At 45.2% G+C, this 26,498-nt stretch overlaps 1 protein-coding gene and 1 non-coding gene across 2 annotated transcripts; both read left to right on the top strand.

Annotated features, from left to right (window-relative positions):
* Nucleotides 1-21,257, top strand: C16H1orf105 (chromosome 16 C1orf105 homolog). The gene is made up of 7 exons (XM_070384406.1): nucleotides 1-21; nucleotides 618-703; nucleotides 4,529-4,619; nucleotides 12,930-13,004; nucleotides 15,214-15,281; nucleotides 17,811-17,878; nucleotides 20,869-21,257. Exons 1-7 carry the CDS (start codon nucleotides 1-3, stop codon nucleotides 21,012-21,014), a joined length of 555 nt encoding a protein of 184 aa, XP_070240507.1. The 3' UTR covers nucleotides 21,015-21,257.
* TRNAY-GUA (transfer RNA tyrosine (anticodon GUA)) lies at nucleotides 11,378-11,449 on the top strand. Its single transcript has one exon. It is a non-coding gene; the product is annotated as a tRNA-Tyr (tRNA).
* Nucleotides 21,258-26,498: the final 5,241 nt, after the last annotated feature.

The following is a 26,498-nucleotide window of genomic DNA, read 5'->3' as shown; positions in this document are numbered from 1 at the left end:
ATGAAGAAGCAGAGGGAGATAGTAGGACACAAGATGTAATCGACACATAAATCAGAAAACCTAAATCCACTTACTAGCTGTGTGACTCTGGAGAAGGCAATGGCACCCCACTCCAGTACTCTTGCCTGGAAAATCCCATGGACGGAGGAGCCTGGTGGGCTGCAGTCCATGGGGTCGCTGAGGGTCAGACACGACTGAGCGACTTCACTTTCACTTTTCACTTTCATGCATTGGAGAAGGAAACAGCAACCCACTCCAGTGTTCTTGCCTGGAGAATACCAGGGATGGGAGAGCCTGGTGGGCTGCCGCCTATGGGGTCGCACAGAGTCAGACACCACTGAAGCGACTTAGCAGCAGCAGCAGCAGCTGTTCAGTTCAGTTTAGTGACTCAGCAAATCACACTGACTAAATTTGATTTCTTCATCTGTAAATGGAGATAACACTATTTCCTCTTGGCTACTTAATGGGAGAGTCAATGGGGTCAAACATGAAACATAAAAAGTGTGAAGTGCTGACTGATGTATAGCTGCTGTTAGCCTACTTTCATCATCCTAATGATGGAAATGGCCAAGTGAAATACCTTCTGCAAAATGAGCTCTTTCCATTTTTCCCTCTAGGTGTCTGTTCCAAGATTTCACAAGATTCCCTGGTTTAGTGAGGCCAGCTTCATGAACAAGCCATTAGTGCTCAGCCTCCCCAAAAGGTAACAGCCCAACCACTGAGAGCAAAGATTTCAAGCAAGGTCTCATGGAAGATGATTTCTTAAGGATTAGGGACAACCATCTGAGGGGCATAGCTGGACGGTTAAGAGGCTAAGTCAAGTGCTTAAAAACCAGAAAGGAGAACTTGCCCAGCAATCCAGTGGTTAAGACTATGCCTTCCAATGAAGGGGGTGCATGTTGGATCCCTGGTTGGGGAACTGAGATCCCATATGCCCCAGGGTGCCACCAAATTTTTTTTTTTTAATTAACAACAACAAAATGGAAAGGGCCATGGTTTTTAACCCAAAAGTGAGCCCTGAGAATTGGCCTGGCTGGAGGGGATAAGACCTCAACTAACTTCCTTCTGTTCCACTACCGCTTAGCAATACAAGAAAATTTTGCCCATGGACACTGCCTTTCAAAACAATTCCATCCTCTTCATCATCTTACCCTGTCTCCCTGCTTTAATTTGAACTTTTAAAATTTTAACCATCAAAAGTCTAGAATCAAAAATTCTTATCTTCATAGAGTAGCAACTTCCTGTATTTTAACTTTGAGACAATCTCGTCCAATCTCACCAGTCCTGCCCTTTCAAACAAATGCCTGTGGAACATGTGTCTATCCTTTAAAATTGGGGGATTTCATGTGTAGGGAGTTGCCACTTGAAATAACTGAGTTCACTCATTCCTCCCCCATTTCTAATCCCCGGGTATGATCCCCAGGTCTTATACTCTCCTCTGAAAGGGGAAATAAAAGGAAGGGTGAGTGGGAAAACCCAGGGAAGACTGGGAGAGAGCAGGCCAGGAGCTAAGTTTATAGGTACATTATAGGTGAGAAATCGGCTCCCTTGGCATGTAAGGTCATTTGCTGGAAAGATAATACTCTCTGAAAAGAGCCTTTCCTCCTTTTGGTAACTGTCATGTACTCTCCTGTCCATGGATAAATGACTCTGCATGAGAAATATTTCCTCCACATCCCATTTCAATAACATACACATTTGCTTCGTCCGCTGCCCTTCTTAGAAACCACATTCTCAGTAAGCAGCTAGACAGTTTTGTATATTCTCAGAAGCACCTGTAAAGTGCTTGTTGTTTGGGGTTTTTGTTTTTTTTTTTCTCATAACTTGGAATATATCTAAACTCTAGCTAATGTCTTAAAATAAAGCAGGCAATCTGAGATTGAATAAACCCAAAGGCTTGTTGACTAAATAAAAACACCAGTGACTTAGTTCTTAAGAGCTGCTAGCAGTTCAAGGATCAGCATGAGTAATGACAATTTAGCACCTTTTAATTAGGGACAGGGTACAAACTCACATGGCAGTGATAGTCAGATGGTCAGCATACATGAGTAGAGCTGGCCGAAGGGAACTGTAATGAAGGGAGATCACCTCCCTTCAGGAGAGGAATGGTCAGCCTCTACCCTGGTCAATGCTGCCTGTAGGTATGTGACCCTGTCTGTATTTCCAACGGTAGCAGAAATGTGGATTTCCATGTGAAATGGGTAGTGTCTGACATCTAACTAGGGTAACATCCCGCTATCCCATCCCACCCCACACCTCTTAGACCTACCACTGCAGCCATGAGCAAAGCATCCCGGTGCATGGCTCTCTCACCCCCAGCTCCCTTTTGCCTTGATTGTACAAGCCTTTGGTGGGAGGTAGGAAGGGAGCACTGGAGTAGGCAACGGCAACCCACTCCAGTATTCTTGCCTGGAAAATCCCATGGACAGAGGAGCCTGGCAGGCTACAGTCCATGAGCTTGCCAAGAGTTGGACATGACTGAGTGGCTGAGCAAGCCCACAGGGAGCAGGGATGTGAAAAAGGCAGACCAAGAACACAACTGGGCACTCTCACGCCCTGTTCAGTTTCACAGACGGGTCCTGGGGTGTCCCGGGGCCAGCCAGCTGGGGAGAGAAGGAGTAGTTTTTCCATGCAGCCAGCCATGCTTGAGCCAGTTGCAAAGAGAAATAAGTTGACATGGTACGGAGCTCTGCCCATGTCTGTTCTGGGAGGATTTCTCAACACCTCTGAAGAGAAATGGTGCTTACCTACCTCACAAGAACTCTAAGATGACTAGATAGCACCTGTGAGGTGCCCTGACCTTCAGAAGGACAAGATAGGAATGGAAAGTCTTTTGAAAGGATTCTCCAAGTCTCAACAGTTCCTAAGAATTGGAAACCCCTTCTCTGGCCATAGCTCGGAGTTCCAAGCTGTTTATTTCTGGAAAAAACCCTTTTCTAGGAACTTGGTTGGGAAGTTCTGAATGTGCTTTAAGTATTACTGAGCTTTGGACAAGCAGTTCCAACACAGAACAGTCTGAAAAAGAGAAAGGAAACTTCAGTGAAATGCACTCAGAGCACCCCTAAATGCAAGTTCTGGATACACACCTGCAGGCTTGGAGGAGGTGAGACCCAGTTCTGAGGGTCACTGCCCACAGACCCCTTCCTACCAGGAGGTATCTCTCTCAGGTCAGCCTGACTGTGCTGAAGCCACATCCATCATTTGTCTCAAAAGCCCTCACGTCACACTGTGGTCCTGTTTAACATTCTTGGGCGCCAAAGCAGTTTTACAGGGGCCTCTGATCTCTCCTGGTCAGCATTTGGGTATCAAGTTCAAGGCGAGCTGTTCACATGTCAAAGACAGAGGTGGTAAAGGAGCTGGATCAGACCCACCTCTCCACTCTCCCAGAGCATGGTGGGAGAAATAAAACAATAAATGCCTCATGAACACCATGTGCACGACTTTGTTATAAATGAACAATGGACAATGAAATCTTTCCTTATAAACGAGGAGAGGTGTTCTTGGCAGAACTACCAGCATTCCACACGATTTTCCATTTCTCGGAGGCCAGGGAAGGCCCAGGGCTGCACACACAGGCTGCTTACGAGGCCCAGGCCCCCTGCACACCTTGGCTTCTTACAGTGTACTTAAACAACCCACAGGGGCCAGCAGGGTGGGTCACCCTGGGAAGAGAACTCTTGTTATTGCTGTAGCATCTCTGCCTCACCTTCTGCCTGGAACGAAGGAATGTTCCAGAGGAAGAGTATAATTGGAGGGAGATGTTCCATGGTAGGAAATGGGTGGATCATTTTAGAGTACAGGGACAGAAGCTCCAAGAAAGCAGGCCAGGCAGGAAAGGATTGCTCTTGTTAAATATCAGTGGCTTGTGTGCAGACCTTGCCAAGAAGGAGCTCTGGGGTACATGTCACCCATTATCTTTCTGCTTTTCTCAACAGTTTTTTTCTAGCTTTGTTTGTACACTGTCCACTGTCTCTGACAACCTACAACTGGCATTGGTTAGTTCAAAAAGGGTGAACGTCTCTGGTGGTGCAGTGGTAAGAATCTGCCTGCCAATGCAGGTGTTCCATCCCTGGTCTGGGAAGATTCCACATGCCACAGGGCCAACTAAAGTCTATGTGTCACAACTACTGAGCTCACGTGCTGCAGCTACTGAAACCCACGTGCCTAGAGCCTTGCTCCAGAACAAGAGAAGCCACCTCAATAAGAAGCCCACACACCACAAGGAGGAGTAGCCCCCACTCGCCGCAACTAGAGAAAGCTGGCACAAAAGCAACAAAGATCCAGTGCAGCCAAAAATAATTTAAAAAATTTTTAACATTAAAAAAAAAGGAAAACCTAAAGGGCCAGAGAAGCCAGAGTGACTAAAGAGGAGAAATCTTATGGCAGCCCCAAAATGGCCGGGGCCCTCCAGGTTCAGGGTGAGGAGCAACAACTTGGGTGTCCCCCAGGTTTTCTCTGAAGTGCCCAAGGGCCTGACACCTCACATGGGGCACCTCGGTTCTAACTTGCTCTTGTTTTGCCTTCTCAGATATCCTCATTCCTCTGCCACTTTTCTGGTTGCATCCAAGAAGGATATGAATTTGCCAATTTTGTTCCAAGTTCCAGATATCTTATCTAAGGTACCCAATTATTTTTTAATCGAAAAGAAACCCGAGGCTATAAATAGTTCCAGGATGACAGAATATGAATACAAAGGGTATCATATCTCCCTAACACAGCCCTGAGTCTGGATCATCCTCAGTGTTCAGCAGAGATCTGTTAAATGAAGTGAGTGAACAATGTCTGCCCCTTGCCCATCCTGTCCTGAGTATCTTAAGGCTCCCATGCACTAGAACTAAGAATAAAGGCATCAGGTTACAATAATCAAAAAGGGAACCCCCCCAACACACACACCAAAAAAAAATTTTTTTTTTTTCATATTGAAGGGTCTTCCCTGAGACCTTCAGGGACTGCTTCTCAGCCTGTGCCCAGAACCAGTCTGCTTTTCTGGAGTCTCTAACCCCTTCCCCCCACCACCATGAAGCCCTCTGTCTCCAACCTAAGACCCCCTAAACCCAGGGAATTTCACATTAAGAACTCCACACCTCTCCTTCACCTCGTGGAAACCTGCCACGACTGGCTGCTGGGGGACACTGCGGGGCGGGGGTTCCCATATGAGGGGTGCTGGTGCAGCGAGCACCCGCCCCAGGTGGAGAAAGAGCATTCCGAGGGATGTGGGCAGTGTCTCCACCTGAAAAATCCCAGGGCTGCTAAAGGCGGCACGCCAAGCGCTTGGCACGGTGCCCTTGGGTCAGGGGATGAACGCTTCCAGGGCCCTCGCGTTATGTGGTTGAAAGAGATGAGTGAGTCAGATGCCACCCACACAAATGGGTGGGTGGACGGGCCAAGAACCTAACCGCGGACTCAGAGCAAAGTCCTGGAGAGGAGGTGGGGGGAAAGGTCACCTGCGGCCTGGGGGAGGGGCGAGGGAAGGATGCGAGAAGCAGCGGCACCTGCACCGGATCTGGAAGATATTATTTCCACCTGAGGAGGAAGGGCCGGGGGTGGGGGTGGCCAAGACTTGGAGCCTGGGCTTGCCGCTAGAGCATCCAGGAATCCCGCCGGCAGGAGTGCGGGCCCGGGGTGGGAGGGACCCAAGGAGGCGGGTGGACCCCGCCCGGGCACGAAGGGGACGTTCCAGGTCTACAAGCACGGGAGTGGCGGGGTCAGGGCTGTGCTTGAGAGTCAAGCACGAATCCCCCTAACACCTTAGGCTGGACAAGCAAGTAAGTAAGAAAGGGACGGAGGGGCCTGAGCGGAGACGGCGTTGCTCCCTTGTTTGCTGCAGTGCCAGCAAGAAGCCTTCCAGTCACTCAGTCTCTGCAGTTCTTCCTGAGACAGGCTTTCCGCTGCCACCGAGCGCCTCCTCTTCGCGGGTTTGCCCTGGTTCTCAGCGCACCGTGCCATCCTAGGCGCTAAGGCTCTAAGGAGGGGGAGGAAAGCATCATGAGAGAGAGGCCTGGTTTAGGATTTCACGGCTGCAATACTCTTATGTGGCCACTAGATGGAAGCCAAGAGCAACAGCTCCCGCGGCCTGCCCTGCAGGCTGAGCCTGGGAGGCTGGTCTTTGAGCAGACCCAGGAGGTCACAAGTCCATCGCTCCTGCTGCGACAGGAGACTCAGGTACTTCACCCACACCTTCACCCCCACCTTGTCAGAGACTGACCCTCCACCAGTGAGCGTGTGCGTGCGCGGGTGTGTAGGCCAAGCAGGTGTAGGGGAGGCAAAATTTTATCTTTGCTGTCTTAGGGTTTGGGGCTAAACTAGAGATTTAAAGGGACAGATTAATAGGAGAAAACTTTATATGCTATAAGTTTTATGTGAAACAGGAGCCTTTATAAGGAAATGAAGACCCAAAGTAGCAAAATCTGAATGTTTTTATAGTAGGTGTCAAAAAAGGCAGTTGTGCAAGAGTAACAAAACTGTGAGGAGGCTGAAGGAGGAGAACAATTCTCTTGGCTTCATTTCTTGTCCTTGAAGATAAGAATGTTTCTTATCTTCTGAACGTTTCTTTTCTTCTGGTATTAGGACGTCTTGTATATGCGGTTTTATCTCCTTTTAGGAAGAAAAAGAGGAGGTTAGAGCACTTTTCTTGCATGTGCTGTTTTTACAGAGCATCTTAGCTCAAAACAAGGCTTAGGCCAATGTGGCAGGTTTGGGGGAGGCATAGTCTGCCACCCTTCTTAGGGCCCTGGGATCTGTTGGGGCACCTGGCGGGTACCTCATGTCAGATCTGAATCCAGTGCCCGGAGTCAGTGGCGAGCCTGAGGCCTGCATGTATGTGCTGCTCCTCTCTAGAGCGAAGCTATGTTCTATCTCATGGGAGTGGAATGTACTGTCCTCTCTCTTCCTTTCTCCTCCACACCAGGGACCTGTCAGGAGGCTGTGGTAGCCCCGAGATCCTGTCCCCAGGGCACAGGTGCAAAGGTCCTGCCACCTGGCTCCCTTCCTCCTCATCATCACGGGTCAAAAGTTATCGCTTTGAACATCCACATTCCAAGTGGCCTTTGCTGCCCAGGAGCAGTCCCGGGCAGGGGCGAGTGTGTGTGTGGAGCAGACGCCTGAGTGCATCACCAGAGAGACAGAGAACCAGAGGCTCAGAGACAAAAAGACAGGGGAGGGAGACAAACAGCAAGAGAGCAGAAGCCAGACACACAGAAGGGTCAGGGGACAACACAGACCAAAAAGGAAACAAAAAAGGAGAGGTGGAGCTCACAGAAAAGAAAACAGAAAATGAAGACCAAGAAATGAGGCCTGAACATGTCCCCATTTAAACACCTGCGCAGCAGCTCTTTACCAGCAGGGCTTTCACCTGCCTGTTCCAGGCATGTACTTGACTCCTCTGGATTCTGGGAGAGAAGAAAGTGACCACGGTAATTGGACAATCGAGGCCAGGAGGTGACTTACTCAGAGCTCACAGCCCAGCAGAGCAAACATGGAGGCGATCAGGGAGCCATGGTGGGAGCCCCTGGAGCCTTTTGCCTGCTTACTGGGTGGGCTGTGACCGAGTCTCCCCCCAACCCTGCACCATGGAGTACAAAGTACCCCCCACTCCATTCCTGCCCCATCCCCATCTGCTCTCCTTAACTGGCTTTGTTGTCCCAGTCTAACGAGTCAGAGAGAAGAGGAGAACATTATTCATACTGCTTTTGGCAGACTTGTGACAAAAAGCCCTCATTGACAAACACCGTCCAGCAGCAGAGATGTGGCTGGGAACACTATAGGAGGCAACTTCCCATTTTCTGAGAACTCTTATTTCTCTGTCATTGACTCTCAGTTTTTGCAAATTCATGACCCCTCACATATGCTTCATTCCGTCTCCTGTTTGTGTTGATCAAACACATATAACCACAAATCCAAGCTTTAAAGGAAAGAACTGACCTGAAATAATGATCTAGATATAAATAATGATCTAAATAATGAAATGAAAACCAAGTTTCATAAGTCTGGGTGATAGTTACACGGCTGTTGATCATTTCGTGTATGTTTGAAATTTTCCTAGTGAGCAGTAAGAGTATTTCTTATACTATGCTCACTTTTGTTCTTTGAGATGGTTGCTATTGTCCAAGAGCAGGGAAATGTGTAGTTATGATGGGGGCTTTTGGTTTGAATATTGAACGTGGTTCTTCTAGTGTTACTTTTTGGCTTCTAAGGGCTGCAGGAATCATCATGTCCTGATATGGACACTAAGAGTTCTCTCTCCCCCTGGGAAAAAGGTAGTCTTTCTTTGACCCTTTATCCAAAGAACTTTCTGGATGACAGAAACTACATGTATGGACTGTTGGACAAATCTCTTAACCTGTCTGAGCCACAGTTTCTTCACTGTGTCCACCAAAAGGGTGGAAGTAGGTGATGGTTGATGAGGTGTCTCAGTTAAGGCAGGCGTGAGCAGGAGGAAAGGAAGACAGGTGTGGGGCAAGAAGGTAGGAGGCAGGCCTGTCAGTGCCCCTCAAATCATGTTTGTGATGGATATTTTTAAAATCGCCATCTGGTGCTTACATTTTTCAGTTTTTGTTAGGTGGACAGGTGTGTGTCTGAAAGAGAGCGAGAGACAGAGAGAGGAAGAGGGAAGGAGAGGGAGAAAAAAATTCTTTTTTTTCCCTCTAAGATTCAAGGAGGCCCAGCACTTTGGCCACAAGCCAGAGTTCAGGGGCCTCAGCAGACACTAAGCTCAGATAAGAGGCTGTTTCCAGGTGATGTGAAGCGCAGGCTTTGGCCCTGGGGGTCGACTGAGCTCTGCCTCACCTTGGCCGGGCTCTCCTGAGGAGAGCTGCTCGGGAAATGAGAGCCCCATGGACATTTCAGAGCCTCTTTTCCTGATGGCTCCGACTCTGCAGATGACACAGCCGGGGGGCCTGTGCTTAGAACCACCGGCCTGTTTATGCTCCATTCCTGCTCGTGTGCTGAGTGAGCATGAAGGAAATCAGGAATGAGAAGGAGAGGCTTCACATAGAAGGACCTTGGTTTCAGGGCTGAGGCCCAGAAAGAACACAATCCCAAAAAGTCTGTGTTGGTGTCTTTATAGACTGGCCAGGCAGGATTGCTCATCACGGCCACCTCCCACACTGCACAGACACCCCTCTACCCCCCATCCCCCCACCTCCAGGCCCTCGCCCGCCTCTCCAGGTGAGGAGGGATGCAGTGGCTCTTCTGGGGGCGAGGATTGGCTGACAGTGAGTCTCAGGTAGAAATACCGCCACTTTCCTGGCAGAGTGACTGAAGCCACACGTCAAAAACTGGTTCTTTCTGTCCCTAGAAAGCGTGGGCAGGATGAGAGTTGGCCTCTGGCCTTTTGGCCACAGAGACCAGCAGCAGCAGCAGCAGGGGGTTGGGAGTAACAGAGCGTTTCAGTGATCGCCCAGTCAAGCCTCTCAGAGCCAGGTCTGGAACCGAGCAATTTGCCTTCCAGCCTTGGCTTTTCTAAGAACTTTGTGTCCATGAACTGGTTGCACACAAGCGTCCTGTAATGTTTCCCTGAAGAAAGTGCTATTACAATAATGATCTTTGCACACATCTGTCTTGTGTTTTAGAGGTTTATGGACATACATGTTTGCTGCTGCTGCCGCCAAGTCACTTCAGTTGTGTCCGATTCTGTGTGACCCCATAGATGGCAGCCCACCAGGCTCCCCCGTCCCTGGGATTCTCCAGGCAAGAACACTGGAGTGGGTTGCCATTTCCTTCTCCAATGCATGAAAGTGAAAAGTGAAAGGGAAGTCGCTCAGTCGTGTCCGACTCTTAGTGACCCCATGGACTGCAGCCCACCAGGCTCCTCCGTCCATGGGATTTTCCAGGCAAGAGGCTAGTCATGTCTATATACCTGATCATTTAAAATGCTTACACTGACACATTCGTTCAACCAACATGTGTTGAATGCCTACTGTGTGCCACACAGTAGGTTCTAGATTCCGGTAGTACTTTGGGTCAGTGGTGATTATCAGTACTTCCCTCTGAAACTTGTATTTGTCGCTGTATGTGTTTGATCAACATGAAACAGGGAGGAGGACTTAGGAGATGCAGGGTAGTTGCTCTAGTGATCACAAGCTGTCAAAACTTGGGAGTCAATGAGAAGGAAATAATAAAAAGAGTTCTCTGTGGTGAGAAGATTGGAAGTCAGCCTCTTATATATCCAAAGATGTGTGAGATACATTCTTGCTCTTAGGAGGAAACAAACATGCTAAAAAGCAAACAGAACAACAGTGCAGATTGCAGCAAGAGTTATACTAAATCTTGATGCAATCTGAGAGGCAGACACCCAGGTAAGGGAGTCAGGAGAAGGACTTTCTGAGAAAGAAGAATCTAAGCTAGATTGTACAGGATAAGGAGTTGCCAAAACCAGATCAAACAATATATATGACATGCTTCTCCCTCAGATTCCCAAGGATGACAGTCCTCACAGTGTGGGACTCAGGTCACAGGTCCAACTCTCGTTAAACTAGCAAGCTCCTGCCAGGCACCTGGTATGCTTGTTGCTTGATTTGGAATGAATCCTGTGATTCCAATCCCTGCAGGCCCTAGTGTTTTCTTCTGCAGACACCAGATGTCTGCAAGAGGGGCAGAATCAACTGCAGGAAACATAAGCACCTGCTTCTAACTCCACTGAAAACAAACCTGCTGAGCACCCTCCCATCCCACCTCCGTCCATCCAGGTCTTCCTTGTCCTTTCAGACCAAGCACAGATGCCACTTTCAGAAGCCCCTGCTGAGTCCTCCAAGGGGACACAGTCCGTCTCTTTGCTGAAGCCCCAGAAGTACCCTCGCTTCTTCAGTGATGCCTAGCACATCCAGCCTTGAATCGCAGTTTCAGAGAGGTGTCTTAGTCTCAGAACTCAAAGACATGAGGGACAGGGGGAGAAGCCTGGGCCCCAGGAGGTCCCATGCCCAGGATATCTGGGAAGAGAAGGTAGAAGCTTGAATGGGCCCAGAAGAGCAGAGGAGTCAGCCCAGGGTCAGGGTGAGGGTTTGCGGGGGGTCCTCTCCAGCTTCTCTTTTCACCCCTCCCCCCCACACACACACAACTGGCCATTCCAGGCTGTCCTCACTTACCTGAAGTGGATTTGCCAGGTCTTTCTTCCAAGTCACTGCGCAGTGTTCCTAGGTTGGAACACCGCCCCCTCTCCTTGCTCACCACATCCAGCACCTACCCAAGCACTACCTGTTCTTTCAACCCGCCTCAGAGCTTTCTCGTGACGCCCACCCCCACCAGGTGAACTCAGGCCTCCTTTTCCTCCCAGTGGCTTCAGCATCTTTCTGCCTTCAACACTGGCACGCTTCTTGGGTGCTGAGCAGGTTGCAGTCAGAAATGGTTTCTTCTTTATCTCCACGTCCTCAGTACCTGGGGTTCCCTGGTGGCTCAGATGGTAAAGAATCTGCCTGTAATGCAGGAGACCCAGGTTCGATCCCTGGGTTGGGAAGATTCCCTGGGAGGGAATGGCAACCCACTCCAGCATTAATGAAAGGACAAATACATGAGTCTGTATTCTTCCCTGGTCTTCCTTTGGGCCAGAAACCTTACTCATCTTTGTGACCCCATCTCAGCACCCTCCACGCGGTGGCGTCACAGTGAAGGTTTGTGGCTGAATGAATGGATTAAGCTGTTCCCAGTCATGCTTCCACATGCCAGCCCAGTGTGGAAATACTGATTCTTTGAGCTGATTCTTTGAAAATGGACTATAAACATGAAATGTATTTTGAATATTTGTCAGAAGAATCCAACATGGTGCATACTTTACAGTCCTCAGACCCCTAGTAATGCCTCACCCAAGTGTATCTCATGGAAAAGTCCGGCAAAGGTCACGTTAGGAGCACGCCGCAGCACTCCCCATGCCATACAGGTATATTCCCCATCTTCCCGTTCTGTACAGCTGGCTGGACGGCAGGAACGCGTCAAGGCACAGGTGGGCACTCCTGCAGTGACAGACCGCCAGGTCACTCAAATGAGAGAAAGCCTTCAGTTTGCAGTAACCGACTGCTTGTCTCTGTGGCCCTCCTCTCCCTTGTAGCTACGCTTCCTGAGAATCTTATCTCAGGACTCTGGTGTCAGTGTGAACAGGAAAGGGTAGGAGAGAATCCCTACGTGGGATACTAACCTCAAGTTGCCATCTGTTCCCTAACCAAGCTTTCACCAGCTATGCAAATGAGGAGCCTGTGTTTCAGGTGGAAATGCTCCGAAGCCCACCCTTTCCCCTTCTGGCAGAAATGGAGTCTGAAAGAGAGCAGTGTTTGCAGTGAGCAGACGGCTGCCCCACTCTCCCTCTGCTGGTGGTTTCTTTGCCTCCCTCCTCTGGGGAGAGAGGGGCTCAGGACCCACACACCGGCTCCAGTTCTGCCCAGGTCTTGATCGGCGGCTCGGGTGGTGCAGAAGGGCCTCGTGGTAGCAGACAGTGTATGCTTGAGAGCTGATGTCGTCCCAGAGTAAAGGCCTGACAAGAGAGGATAGGATTTCAGAGAGACTAGAGAAAGCAGGTTTGCAGCCAGCAGAGAAGTCTTCTATTTGTTTTTCTCAGGCCATCAGAGGGTCTCAACTAGTTAAGATGGTGGGACTTGTGTATGACATTTGGAAAGTGTCACCTATGAGAGAGGAAAGCCCCTCACACTGGAAAGAGGGACCTCACTGGATTTCAGCCCCAGGCCCACCCTGCCCCACCCCACCCCCTGCCAGCTGTCTGATGCCTGTGCCACTGTATGCGGGTTCCCAAGGCCACTGTTTAGTCTGTGGCTCACCCCCTTCTGTCTAAACCCTGTCTGAGTCTAATGTCCATCCTGGGCATGGCTGGGACCAGAGTGTTCATCTCTGTTTTGTGGCAGAAGTAACTGTTATTCCTCCCACCCCTCCACCCCTTCCCCACTTCTTTGCCACCCCTGCTCCTCGCCTCTCTCTGTCTCTCTCTGCAGGCTGGGTGGAACCAGAACGACCCCACGCTGATCAGAAACAAGCAGCTGTGCTCCACATGTCGAGGTGTGAAAATGGTAGGTGAGGGGATGGCAGGTGTGGGCATGGGTGTCCCCAGGGCACAGCACTACGCCTTCCGCACCAAAGCCCAGCAGAGAGACCAGGAGCCTGGCAGGAAGGGCCACAGATGAGCAGCTGCTAGCCTGGGAGCTCCATCACCTTACATGATATACCTCCCCATTTGCAACGAACCACAGATGAACCAAGGCAGGTTGAACCCTAGGGGAAAAGCAGAGTTGAGCTGCTTTGCTTGGCCTCAGGTGACTACCCTACAGAGGTGCCGGAGGTTATGGAGCCTCTTCTCTGCCTTAACATGTCTCCAACACAACACTCAGCATCACAGCCATGACACAAGCAGCTTCATCCTGGGCTTTGTCATACATTCAGTCGTCGCCTCGGTGGTGGAGCTGGGGGGAGAATCTCTGGTACTTCCTGGCTACAGGTGGTTGTTTGTTGCTGGTGGTAGGGAATGGTGGGTCAGGGGAGTTTTAGGAAAGAAAAGGCTATTTAGGGGATGTGGGTGCCTCAAGAACAAAGCTCTGACATCTGAGTTGCTAAAGAAAGAGGTGTATTTCAGGAGGGAGGCTGTACGTGTTGGAGTTAAGACTTGGGTCAGTGTAAGAAGCAAGGTTAGGGGCCTTCTGAGAAAGCATCGGGCTTAGATTGAAGGTTGACTTAGTTGAATGGTTAGGTTTGGGTTTGGGAAGCATCTCTTTAATTCTGATCCTCTTTGACTCAGGGAGGAAGGTGAGGCTAGTTGTGCAGAAACAGGAAAGGGGAGAGGAATAGAAGACAAACAGGAGGCACGAGCGAGGCCCCTTTGATGAGTTCACAGTGAAAATGCTTCCAACGAGCAAGTGTTTCGCTGGGTTTGTGAGTTTGTCATGTGGGATTTGGAAATGTCACTGAAGCTACCAACAAAGGTGTACCCGGATGTTACAACATCCATTCATGTTCTGCATAATTAGGATCACAGTGTTCAGTATCAGCTTTGGCTGGGGTCTGGGAAACTGGGATTGGAATTTCTCCTGGTCTTATTTCTGGAATCACTTGTGTCTACGTTTAGAAGGCTCTGACCCCAGGCCTAAGCAGGCCCTGGCCAGTTGGCTCCCTGGGGACCTCAGCAGCTGTTCTCTCTCTCAAGACCTCTTTTCTGACCTTTGCTTTTGCCCAAACCAGCCCAAGTGGAAGCACACAGCAGGGTTTTATCATTCGTCGGAATGCCCAAAGGAAGCGCCTCAGATGCAAAAGTGCCCAAGGGCCCTTCCCTATTGCTGTCAGAACCGGGCCTCGCAGAGCCTAGGGGAAATGAAAAGAGGTTAGAAAATAAGTGCGAAATACTCTTGGCTCACTGTGTGCAGTAGCAGCTCCGCTTCCTTCTTGGCGGGGACTGGGGTGGGGACTGCTTTGTCACTGAGACCCCTCCATTCATGGGGTGGAGCGGAGATGCTGGGAAGGTATCAAAAGACTCCTAGGAAATTCCCTGGTGGGCCAGTGGCTGACACTGTGCTTCCAGGAGGCGTGGGTTCAATCCCTGGTCAGGGAGCTGAGATCCTGCATGCCATGGGGAACGGCCAAAAAAGGTGATTCATAAAAATAGAGGGCACTTCCTCAACTTGGTGTGGGGTGTCTACCAAAAACCCACAGCTAACATCAAACTTAATGAGGAAAGACTGGGTGTTTTCCCCTGAGACCAGGGACAGACCTGGATATGTACTGTTGCCTCTTCTGTTCACCATTTAGTGTTCGTTCTAGTCAGGAAAATTAAGGCAAGAAAAAGAAACTGAAATTAGAATAAAAGAAATTAAAACTATGGAAACATAAAACCATATTTCAAATGATGTGATTTTATATATAGAAAAACCTATATATATTTCTATATATAAAACCCTTTTATATATAGAAATTTTATATATAGGGATCCACAAAACATTTACTAGAGCTAATAAATGAGTACAGCAAAGTTATGGGACACAAGATCTATGTACAAAAAATAATTTTATTTCTATGTATTAGCAATGAACAATCCAAAAATGAAATAAAGAGAACTATTCCAATTATAATAGTGGCAAAAAATTAAAATAGGAATAAATTCAATAAAAGAAAGGAGAAAATGATATATGAATGACTCACTAAATGCAACTTGAGTTTGCTAAGATGGTATGTTATTTCTATAACTTAGAGTGCAGTTTTGGGCATTGTTACACATGTGACTTTCTTCCATAGGTGCAACCAAAAACTCTGATAATCCCAGATGATCGGAAACTATCCTTTGCAAATATTATGAATCATAGGTAAGTTAAAGATTTAAATCAGGACACAGATTTATATCTGGTTATATTCATTTGGGGACATAGGATAGTGGGTTGAGTAATATAATAAGTAAAATGTTTGGGGAATGCTTAAGCGATGAGTTTCTTGAGTGGTTTCATTTTCTGGTTAAACTATTAATACACAGTTAGACCAAAAAAATAGTTGTTTTTACCTTTTCCCTAAACAGCTATTGAAACTAATGTACAAACTATAATTTTTCTTTCTACCTTCATAAGACCTGTACAAGGCATAGAATAGATTTGTTTGATGACTTAGAGCTAAACACAAATTTTCCATGTAGATGACATATCTAATCCATAAGATATGGGAGATTACACATCACTTCTCTTGGCCTGGGACAGCCTCTGATACACTGCAGTGACTAAAATTACTGTTAACCATTCCTTTTGTTGTCATTTGCTGCTTTCTTACCAAGATCAAATATATCAGAAATAAAGTCCAGTCAAAGTTTGATTAGTTGGATTTTGGGTTTTTTTTCCTGCATGTTACTACCAGACAGGGAAGAAGAATTCAGTTTTCATTTTATTAAAAAACTCAAAACATGGAGTCACCCTGGATAAGGAACCAAGATAGGTGGACTTGCCTTGCAGTAGATGGTTGAAATGTAAGCCTACACTGACCTTTACATATGACTAAGCCAAAAAGTTATATGTGATCTAATGACAATCATTAACTTGTTTCCTCTACAGAGAGCAATAATGTTGGAAAATACATAGGCCCTTTTGTAACCTAGGATGGACAGTAGTAGATATTATATTTCTCTGTATGAGTTCAGGGACATTTATACAAACTAAGATGCGGACTCAGACGCATCAAAACCACGTCCTGGCCCGAGTAGACATGGTGGTGGAGGAAATGGGCATTTGAATGTGACAGGCTCCAGCACTAACATTACCTACACCAACTCTATACTTAATAAGTGCTCTTAGATCACAATAAATGTAACTCATAAATATTCTTTACAGACTTTAAATGGAAAATTGAACTATTTAAACTCAGGAATTTCTGAGCTAAAGTTCATTCTTCTATGAAAGAGAGTTTTGAAAAGTTTTGACCCAATTTATTTATCTTGTATATTTGGTACTTTAAAGAAAGTCTCAAGTCGTGAGTCATTAATTTTTTTAAAAACCAAGCTCTTCTTCCTTTAAAGCTTAGAGTGAAGGCTGAACCAATCCTAAAATCATGTCAATCCCAGTATTATTAGATTGGTCATTTTTAGTTTTTATTTTTTAGTAAAATGAAAGAAAACATCCTACTCTGAGATTTAGCTTGTGTGACTATAACGTAAGGTCCTGGTTCTGTTTGTAGCTTATAATTTCTCTCCTTACAGTCTCTAAATATCACTACGCATATAGGCTGATGAAATTGTCTTCATTGAAATACTTTTTAAGAGACTTTAATTATAGTCATTGTAGGAATCAAATGATGTTTGTTGATTGGAAGGAATGAAGGAAAGAGGGAAAGGAGAAAGGAAAAGACAGAGGAAATAAGTATGAGCAGATAGATATATATTTGTTGTATTATAGTGTAGACAGTTCTTAAACTATTGTCTTACAAATACCACCTTCTTGTTTGCCAAAAATGGGCAATTAAAGGTATTTTTCTTTTTCTTAGTCCCAGTGAATCCTCCAATGGCAATTTAATAAAATTAACTGGATGGATTGACCATATTTTTAGTAGCAAAGTTAAAATAATCTTGGAAAAATCTTTGTTGAAATAGATACCAAGAAATGAATGTAGAGATGTAGCTTGCCCATCCAAGTTTACAGATTGGTCAATCTTTAGAAAAAAAACAACTTAAAATAATGTAGAAATGGTTTGGGGCTTCCCCGATGGGTCAGTGGGTAAAGAATCTGCCTGCTAATGCAGGAGATGCCAGAGACATGGGTTCGATCCATGGGTCAGGAAGATCACCTGGAGAAGCAAATGGGAACCCACTCCAGTATTCTGCCTGGAAAATTCCATGGACAGAGGAGCCTGGAGTCTACCATCCATGCAGTTGCAAAGAGTTGGACATGACTGAGCAATTGAGCACCTTTTGGTTGAGAGTCACTTCCAATCTTAGCTTCCGGAAAAAATAGACAGTGGTCAAGACATTTTCTCCAAAATTGGAGGATTGTGATAAAAATATGCTCAATTTTGCACTTGAAAGGTAGATTGGAAGTGTTGTTTACATTTTTCTTGAGAACTGGAGGATTCTCTCCTTAATCCCTTCTATTTTCAGACTATACATGTTCTGACAGTGAAATAAAATAGTATTTTAAATGCAGCTTTTATCAAACTCCATGAAAATATCACTTAAGTAAAAAGAGCTTCTGAAGTAGTGGTCTTTGACCAGTCATCTCACACTGCAGCCAAGTGATCTGAATACCACGTTAGCAGGTGCTGGGTTCGAGAGCCCATCTGTGTTTTAAAATTTATAAAGACACATTCCTTTCTGCCAAGCCCTCGCCAAATCACTAATGTGTATTCTTGCTTCTTCCCATCAGAATGATGAGTCTCCATCAGCCAAAAGCCCAGACTGTACCCAAACGTTCTCGTGATGACATCCTAACAGGTTTGCCTTCTTTTGGAGTACTTGTAGGGAGACACATACCACCCTCATGGTAACAGAATGAAAAGTTTACTGCCTAAGATAATTTCTGAATTTTTTGAACAAATTCCCATTCTCCATCCCTTCTCTTTCACGTTCTGCTTATTGACCTGTTTTGGTGGGTCCACACCCCTCCCTTCACTCCAGCCCTCCCTGTCCCCTCTTCAGCCCTCACTTGGCCTTATCCATGGTGTGTTCCTTCCCAGGTCCTCTCCATGCCACATCACTCTGCCCCATTTAAAGAGCCCCATAATCCACTTGCTGAAGAATGTCTATAGATAATTCCCTTCTCAGGCAGTCCTAATAGCCCCAATTAAGGGGAGAAAGGATGTATGTCTCCACACTGCTGGAATGGCCTTCCCAAGCCCTGAACCCTCCCTCCCACAGGCTCCTTGGAGCACCTGCCTTCTCCTGGCAGCTGCCCAGTGCTATTCTTACATTCACTCGCTGGTAATAGAATAAAAGGATAGCAACTCTATCTCTGGCTTCAGCATTGACATAAATCTTATCTTTTAGAGAAACCAATACAGGGCTGGTGGAGGAGGGGTGGGTCATTCTTTGGAGTGATGTAATTTAAGGGTTTGATGCAGCAGAGGCTGTCACTTTATGTCCGTATTTTCATCTGTTTCCAGATTAACTGAAGCCACTTTCAGTTTTTCTTTTGATACACATAGAAAGGAAAATCAAGAGCACTTTCTTTACTTCATACTAATGGGAAAGTCTAAGCTCTGTCCTGGGAGGTTGCAGGGGAGTTAGAGCCAGAATTGAACTGAGAAGACATCAGAAAGGAAATTTGAGGACAGAAAGGGTATCTTGAAGCAGTGTCAAAAGGGAGGATCAGAGACTTAGTGGACAGCTGAGGTTAGGAGATTTCCACTCTAGTGGATCTCCAATTCCTTCTTATGTATACAGAAATATTGGCCTCTCTACTGCCTGTCATTTAGCCAAAGTGGACTGAAGATCCAAGAGTTAAGTGCATCCTTCATGAAAGCTCCCCCATCTGCCTGCAACCACCTCATTCTCTTGAAGCCTAGGGAACGCTGGGCGAATGAACCCATGTGAGGCTGGTTTCAGGGTTCTCTCTTATCAGCCGCACATTCATTCTGAGTTTCCCTTAAGCCTGGATTTTTTTCAGGTCTGCCTCACAAAGGACGAAACCTACGTGTGCACACGTACTCACACATAATTACATGCCCTTCCCTAAGCAAAAATGTTTATTTTCTGATTTTACAGCACAATGTGATAAGATGCTTCTCATGAATTTATTAACCCTGAGGATATATTTTCAACTACCAACATAAGAGCTAGACTCAATGAATGTAGATTATATTAAGTTCTCAATAGACATTGTTCTTGCCCATAGTTTTCATCCAAGAACCACAGTCTTAGAGGTAGGACTTCAGGGAGTGCTTTTAGAGCTGAGGCTTGATAGATTGGTAGTTGATTCCAGTCGTGACCCTTCTGAGCTGAGCTTTGCTCTTGTGTATGCTTTCTGAGGTTAAAAAAAAGGTGCCTAGGAACAGAGAGACCTGGGTTTAGATCCTAGCCTTGCTAGACAGGTTTAGCTATCTTGTTGAAACTCTTTGGGTCTCTATGTTCCCACCTTTAAAACCAGAGAAGCATTTTGCCCACTCCCACCCCTGAGAGCCAGACACTCAGTACCAGCAGCCTTCACTTTTGATCGACCCAGAAAAGCTGCTGACACTGCCCCAGCCCCCGCTGGCTTATACAGCTTAGACGTGTCCCTACGTTGCATAGCCTGTGGACATGCTGCAAATACCAAATGGCTGAGTCATCCAGCAAACATCACTGCCAGTGACTGCCCAACTCATTTTGTTGATCACGACAGTAATCCCTGGTGTTCTTCTGGATTCAGCTAAATTTCATAGATCCTCAATAATTCCTAGTGAGAACTAAGTAAATGGAAAGAGCCTATCTCTATTAAGTGATGGGGTTTCTTCATCTTGACTCTGGCCTTGAGTCCAGAGTTCCATAACGCTCACAAGCTCTTGTCCATGAACATAGGTACAGCTGCTAACCACCTGGCTTAAGTCTACCACCTGGCCTGGTCTACCACTCCACCGGGGCTAAGACGTGACATGAAGTGTTAGGATTAAGGAGATCTGGCTTCTGATCTTTAGTTCATCATGACCCTGTACCTCGGTTTCCTCTTCATTACAGTAATAACACTGAACTGGTTTGTGATCTTCTGACATCTCTTAGCTCTCATTCACCTGGACCATGGAGCTTTTCCAGAGAATTCAGGACACCAGCTCCCTTAGTCATTCCGTGACTTCCGATGAGAATATGCTATTTTAGACACTGATGTACTCTCCTTCACAATGAGTAGTCACAAAAATGAATAAACCAACCATCTGTAAATAAACTGATAACCAAAGAAAAGGTCAGGATGGTAAGAGTTTTATGCTATGCTATGCTATGCTAAGTCACTTCAGTCGTGTCCGACTCTGTGCGACCCCATAGACGGAGCCAGAGTTTTAAGGAGCCCTAAAATAAATTATTTCATAAAATGAAGGTTCCTTTTGAAATACAAGTGTATTTGCCCTACTGTTGGCTTTTGTAAGATCACATTTGTTTGTTTGAAGAGCAGAACCACACGTGTGTCCCTGAAAAGTCTTCTGAGGATTGTATCCTCTTTTCCCTTTAACTCATGTTACAATTCCAGTCGCACATTATCTTCATTTATAATTTAATTGGCAGTCTCTCTGAATATTTGAGTTTTGTTTCTAAACACTCTTTTCTGGCCTCTTTGACCAAGATATGTAAAAGCTTAAGTGTGGTGGGGTAAGATGGTTCTGTTAGAGAAGGTTTTCATGTGAATCTTGAAGCTGTTTTATAAGGTTGAGAAGTCTTTGGTGACACCAGTTATTTTGAGTGTATTTTAAAAATAGAATCTAAGGAGCCCTCTCCTTCCTTCTTGCTCTGTTCTCCAGAGAACGTTCACTACAGACTGCCCATTCTGGGCCCCAGGACAGCTGTCTTCCACAGACTTCTGTCAGATGCCTACGAAACCCTGCAGGAGACACAACTCTCTTCCCTGCCCAGCAAAGAACCAGTGAGCAAAGCAGTGAGTCAGTGAGTGGTGGGCACTCATCACCTTCCAGATGCTGAGAGAGAAAGCCACCTCACCCAGTGAGTTTCTGACACTAGTGCCTTCACATCACTTCCTCTTAGTATGAACAAGATGACTCAATTTTGCCTTCCTAACCATTGTTAAAGTTCTAGCTCTTACCAGTATCTTCTCATTTCTCCTAAAGATAAAATAGTTTAATGGACATGATTATAAACATGTGATGATTAAAATGGAACATTTTGAGTGTCATTTTTTTTTTTTGAGTGTCATTTATTTTATTTTGCTAAAGAGTTTCTATAATAGACAATAGTTTTCTGTTTCTAAGACATGGATTTTCTGTGAAAATCAATTCTTCTTTCAGGACAGAAGGCCAGAGATGGTTCCAGGAGGTCAGCATAGTAAGAATAAAAGAGAGAAATGGTGGTCACCCTTCTGTCCTTATCTCAGTTAGTTAACTCAGATGACAGAGGTTGCTGTATTGCGGTAACTGGTAGGTGGTAGGTGAAGGTTGTGTGTTCATGTCACGTTAGCTCATAGCTACCCAGGGCTTCCCTGGTGGCTCAGATGGTAAAGAATGTGCCTGCAGTGTGGGAGACCAGTGTTCAATCCCTGGGTCAGGAAGATCCCCTGGAAAAAGGAATGGCTACCCACTCCAGTATTCTTGCCTGGAGAATTCCATGGACAGAGGAGCCGGGTAGGCTGAGTCCATGGAATCACAAAGAGCTGGACATAGGTGAGCGACTAACACTTTCACTTTTTTCACTTTTACTCTTGAGGACAGAAAAAGTATTTGTCTTGCCTTCCTCATGTAACCTCCATTAGTGTCTGGAATGTAACGGATGTTCTTCTCATCTGTGTTCAATCAAATTCAAATCAAATGCTTCTATTCTGTATTTTGGTTACTTTGGTTTGAGGATGTATATCCAGCTGTGTCACAGTCTGTGTGTGTGAGACAAAGGAAAATTCTAGGCTTGTAATATTATATTTGTGGGCATATATGCTCCATGCCCAGCTTCAGGAAGGCTCATGTAAAAAAAGATCCCTTCCATTACTTAGGAGGCAGTGGCCTTATGGAATCCCAAGATCCTGTCTAAATGGGCACTGGGCCAACCTGTGGGAATGAACCTCTGTGCTGTGTTTGAAGAATGTAATTCAGAAGTCTCTAACAGATAGCCTGGTGACCAAACTGACCTCATTTCTTGCGCATGCGTGCATGCACAGACACACAAACCCCCAAGCCGGAAAAGCTTTCTTGATTACCCTATATTCCTGGTAGGCTATGGATTCTTGGTTTCAGTTCATTTAGAGTTCAAGAATTCCAAAAATAGAATGCAATTCCTTTCAAATGAAGGCTGTGTGCATGAATTGTGATCCCATTTCAGATAGTTGTCGAAGGACAGATGAAAATGTTTCCTTATCTTTTTTCTTTGCAAATTAACATATCCAGTAAAAGGATCTGGGGCACACATTCCCATATGTTAGAGGAGGGTGCATGCCGGCAGCACAGTTATTTAGAGCTTTTGAGGTAATCTGAATATTATCTACTTAGATAGAATACTTCCTAAATCTCCTTAGGAAATCTTCACCTAGAATCCTTGGGTGTTCCCCAGATCTCATTGAAAAGAATAACATGGTGGTATTTTGTTAGCGTTCTAGCATGGTGACTGACAATCATGGTCTATGTTGTGGTTCTTACAATTTTTGATCTTAGGAACATTTTGCACTCCCAAATGTTGAGTGGGTTATATTCATTGACCGTTACTGTGTTCTAAGTTAAGATGGAGAAATTTCAAATCACAACAGTACACAAGTAGACCTTCCAATTTCTGTCAGAGTGATAACATTGTCACATGTCAGGCAGCCTCTGGAAAACTCCACTGTACTTCTAGGAGACAAGAAAAGAAAGGCAAGTAACATCTCAGTGTCATTATGAAAACAATTTTGACCTCAAAGAAATCCCAAAAAAGGATTTCAGAGACTCCAAGGGTCCCAAGACCATGCTTTGAGAACTAGTAATGTACAGGGTGTATGTACCCTTGCATCTTCAGCCTTCCGGGAAAAGGAATGCTAAGGTGCTTTCACTTATCTACCTGAGAAGTCTGGTCCCTTGGGAGAGATTAGAGAGAAGGCAACAAAGTTTCAAAGAGAAGAGAAGGTTTGCGAAGTTTGGAGATACTAACTTTTTGAACATCCTTTACCTCTATTTGAACATCTTTTAACTCTCTTTCCTCACATCATCTGTTTACCAACCTTAACTTGGTTTCTCAAATAGTGTCCTGGTAAGAAGAGGATGGGTTGACCAGTTGGCATAAGAACTCAAGTTCCCTTTGAACTCTCATTTTTCTATATGAATGCTTGTTAGCTTATGTGCTTTTGGTTACTATGAAATCATTTCTCAGAATCTGAGGTCCAAGCCTTGACCCAAGGTGGCCTGAGCCCACTGGTGATGTCCCATCAGCAGCTTTGTTGAACAATTAGCCAGCTGGTGAGTTTCCTTCACACTTTACTCCTGCAACTATATCCTATAATGGCACTGAGGGCAGATTGTCCTAGATTGGGAAGTCCAACCCTTGACTTCTTCTCCATACAACCTACCCAATGCAATGATTTCAATTTAAACTCACAAATAGATCTATATGGGTATTGCCTGTTTTTTTTCTACTGGTGATAATGTTTATAAGAAATTATCTTAAACATGCTTCTCTTTGTACCATAGGGGTTAAATGGTTGAGTCTACCATCTTCTTTGGTGCAATCTCTTCCTTACCTAATTGAATCCTTGGAGGTAATAATTTGGACTTGTCAGTTATTCTTTTATCTACTGCATGTTCCTAAGCTTCATCCACAAACCTCTCATAAATTGACCAGGATAATTTCTTCATGGTAAAAATCTAGTCATAATGTTATTCCTGATTCAAAGTCATGTACTGTTTGGATTAATTTTTTAACATGGATAATCTTGGCTAGATTTGTTTGTTTCAAGGCTAAAGCCTGATTTTTCTGTTTTAAAAATAAATGACTCTTGTTATAATAAAAATCCACAAACATGAGTCAGACTTACTGCTACTCTTTTATCTTTTTTCACCCCAACAGGGAACTTAAAAACCAATCAATCAGCATAGTTGTTGCCTTACTGCCAGAATTGGAGAGGAATGCTATATTTAGGAGAATCTGTACAAAAAATCAAGTATGTAACCCAAAGCCATTGTCGTCTCCATTCCCCAGTTTAACCTTGGGAAATCCCACAGGCCTTTACTGTCTTGTACCCTCCGCAGGGTCACTCGTCTTCTTCCTGGCCCCTGACTGTCAAAGTTAATGGGAGGCCAGTCAGGGGCCTGTTGGCTCCTGGGCCCTGCGATATTAACACTGGAGCTGCCCATCTTCCTAAAAATGCCCAAGAATCATGTAACTCCAAAGAGTAGATGTGAAACAGGGTTTGGCAGAATGGCCTTGTCTCCTCTAAGGAAGCCCTGTTGGAGTATCCTGCATGGGTGTAGTTCCTAGGTTGGGAGAGTCTGAGGATGAGGACGACCATGCCCAATAGAATACAGAAAATTTCCCAGAAGAGGAGGAAGCACAGACTTGTTTCTGTTAGTCAATCTATGAACTACAGTCTTAAGAATCAAGATTAAATTAGAATGTCTAGAAATAGAAAAACTTAATCTCTAGAGAAAACGAGGACAGTCAATCCTGTTTCAGCCATGTCCCCCTCAAACCCACCTCAATTTAGCACCTTAGTAAGCACTGCCCCTGTTTCATATTTGTAATTCTTGTCTCTCTAGAAAAATGTGTCACTTCATGAGGATGAGAACAATGTCTCACGCTCCCACCATATCGCCATGGGAACTACTCACATTCTAGCGATACTAAGAAGGAAGAAAAGTTCATTTCTCAATTGCTAAGCAGAATGAAAAAAACAGGAGGTGAGATCCTAATATTGGGGGCTCTGAGGATATGAAAGGTTTAGGTACTAGGACCCTGCCTTTGAGTGACTTATCATTTCAATTGGATAAATAACAAACATATACACAAACAAAGAGCATGTGCACAGGCCAGTATGGAAACAAGTGTGAGTTACTCTCTAACTGAACCCTGGTGATTGCAGCAATAGTGCTCTCCTAGCACCAACCGTCCAGCTCGCTGGGTAGGAACAAAGATGCAATTGTGTGACTGTGTCAGGAAAGTTGGTCAGAGGAGAGATAGCCATATCCACCCACAAAGGATGTTATCTTGCATTCTTTGCAGTCTTTGGCAAGACATTTAACTAACTGCCTGGCCAGTGGAGTGCAGAATAGTAAAATTAGGCATTGACAAATGTTTGCAATTTTGAGGAAGACTTGTTCCTAAACTTCTTGGGATTGGCCTCTGCTCAGTCCTGTGTCTCAGCGACCATCCTATGGGATGTCATATGGCTACAGTCAGGAAACCCTTACAACTCAGATTCTCACATGGAGAAAATTGTGTGAAGAACAAGATGTGTCTAAACAGCAAGAGAGATACTGGTTCCCATTAGTTGGCTCAGGAGTGGAACTGAATGGCTAGAGAAAAGACATTAGCAAAAAAAAGAAAAGACATTAGCAAAAGAAGAGTTTTCATTTTTCTTTACTCTTTGAATTTTAAACCACAGGAATGGTTTCATTGACTCAAAAACAAAATAAGAGGAAATGAACAACAGCAAAAAACTCTGCAAAAGTGTTAATAAACCTATCAACATAATTAATTGTCTTCCTGACAAACAAGACACAGAGTCCTTGAATACCACAAAGTTCAGGCAAACATCCAGGTCAAAGATAAATTTTATCTCTGGCCTTTGGAAGTTTTGCTACTGAAATGCTAGTTCTGGCAAATAGTAACTGATGTCTCATGCTTATGGAGCATTTTAAGGTTTTCAAAGCACTTGTCACTTACTTTTCCTCTCTCTTTACATTCAAGTTCACCAGTGTTCTCCTTCCATTAAACAAGAGAGGTAATGTTCCACTCAGTGCTGTCCACTTAAGAAACACAGTCCTTGCCTGGGCACCTCTGCAGAACTGCTCATTCTGTTGTAACAAGTGCATTTGCTGCTTTTTTTTATGGCACTGCCTGCATGGGACTGGTCTCTTGCATAAAACTCTTGAAATATTTGATGAAATGACCATGTTCTCCTTAGTCTTATTATTTACTTGTTTATTTACATTGATGTATATTTGATTCACACTACTCGGTTAGTTTCAGGTGTCCAGCAAAGTGATCCAGTTACATGTACACTTTTCCAATTCTTTTCCATTATAGGTTATTACTGTGCTGGATAGGAGGACCTTGTTGGTCACCTTTGTGATGTAGTGTGTATCTTAATCCCATACTCCTAATTTATCCCCTCCCCTACCTTCCCTCTGGTAACCATAGGTTTGTTTTCTATGTCTATAAATCTGTTTCTGTTTTGAAAATAAGTTAATTTCTATCATTGTTTTAGATTCCACATATGAATGATATATTTGTCTTTGCCTGACAT

The sequence above is a fragment of the Bos mutus genome, chromosome 16 (assembly GCF_027580195.1).
Source record: "Bos mutus isolate GX-2022 chromosome 16, NWIPB_WYAK_1.1, whole genome shotgun sequence".
Classification (NCBI taxonomy): Eukaryota; Metazoa; Chordata; class Mammalia; order Artiodactyla; family Bovidae; genus Bos; species Bos mutus.
Note: the sequence above shows the minus strand (reverse complement) of the source record. Positions and strands in the feature narration are given on the sequence as shown.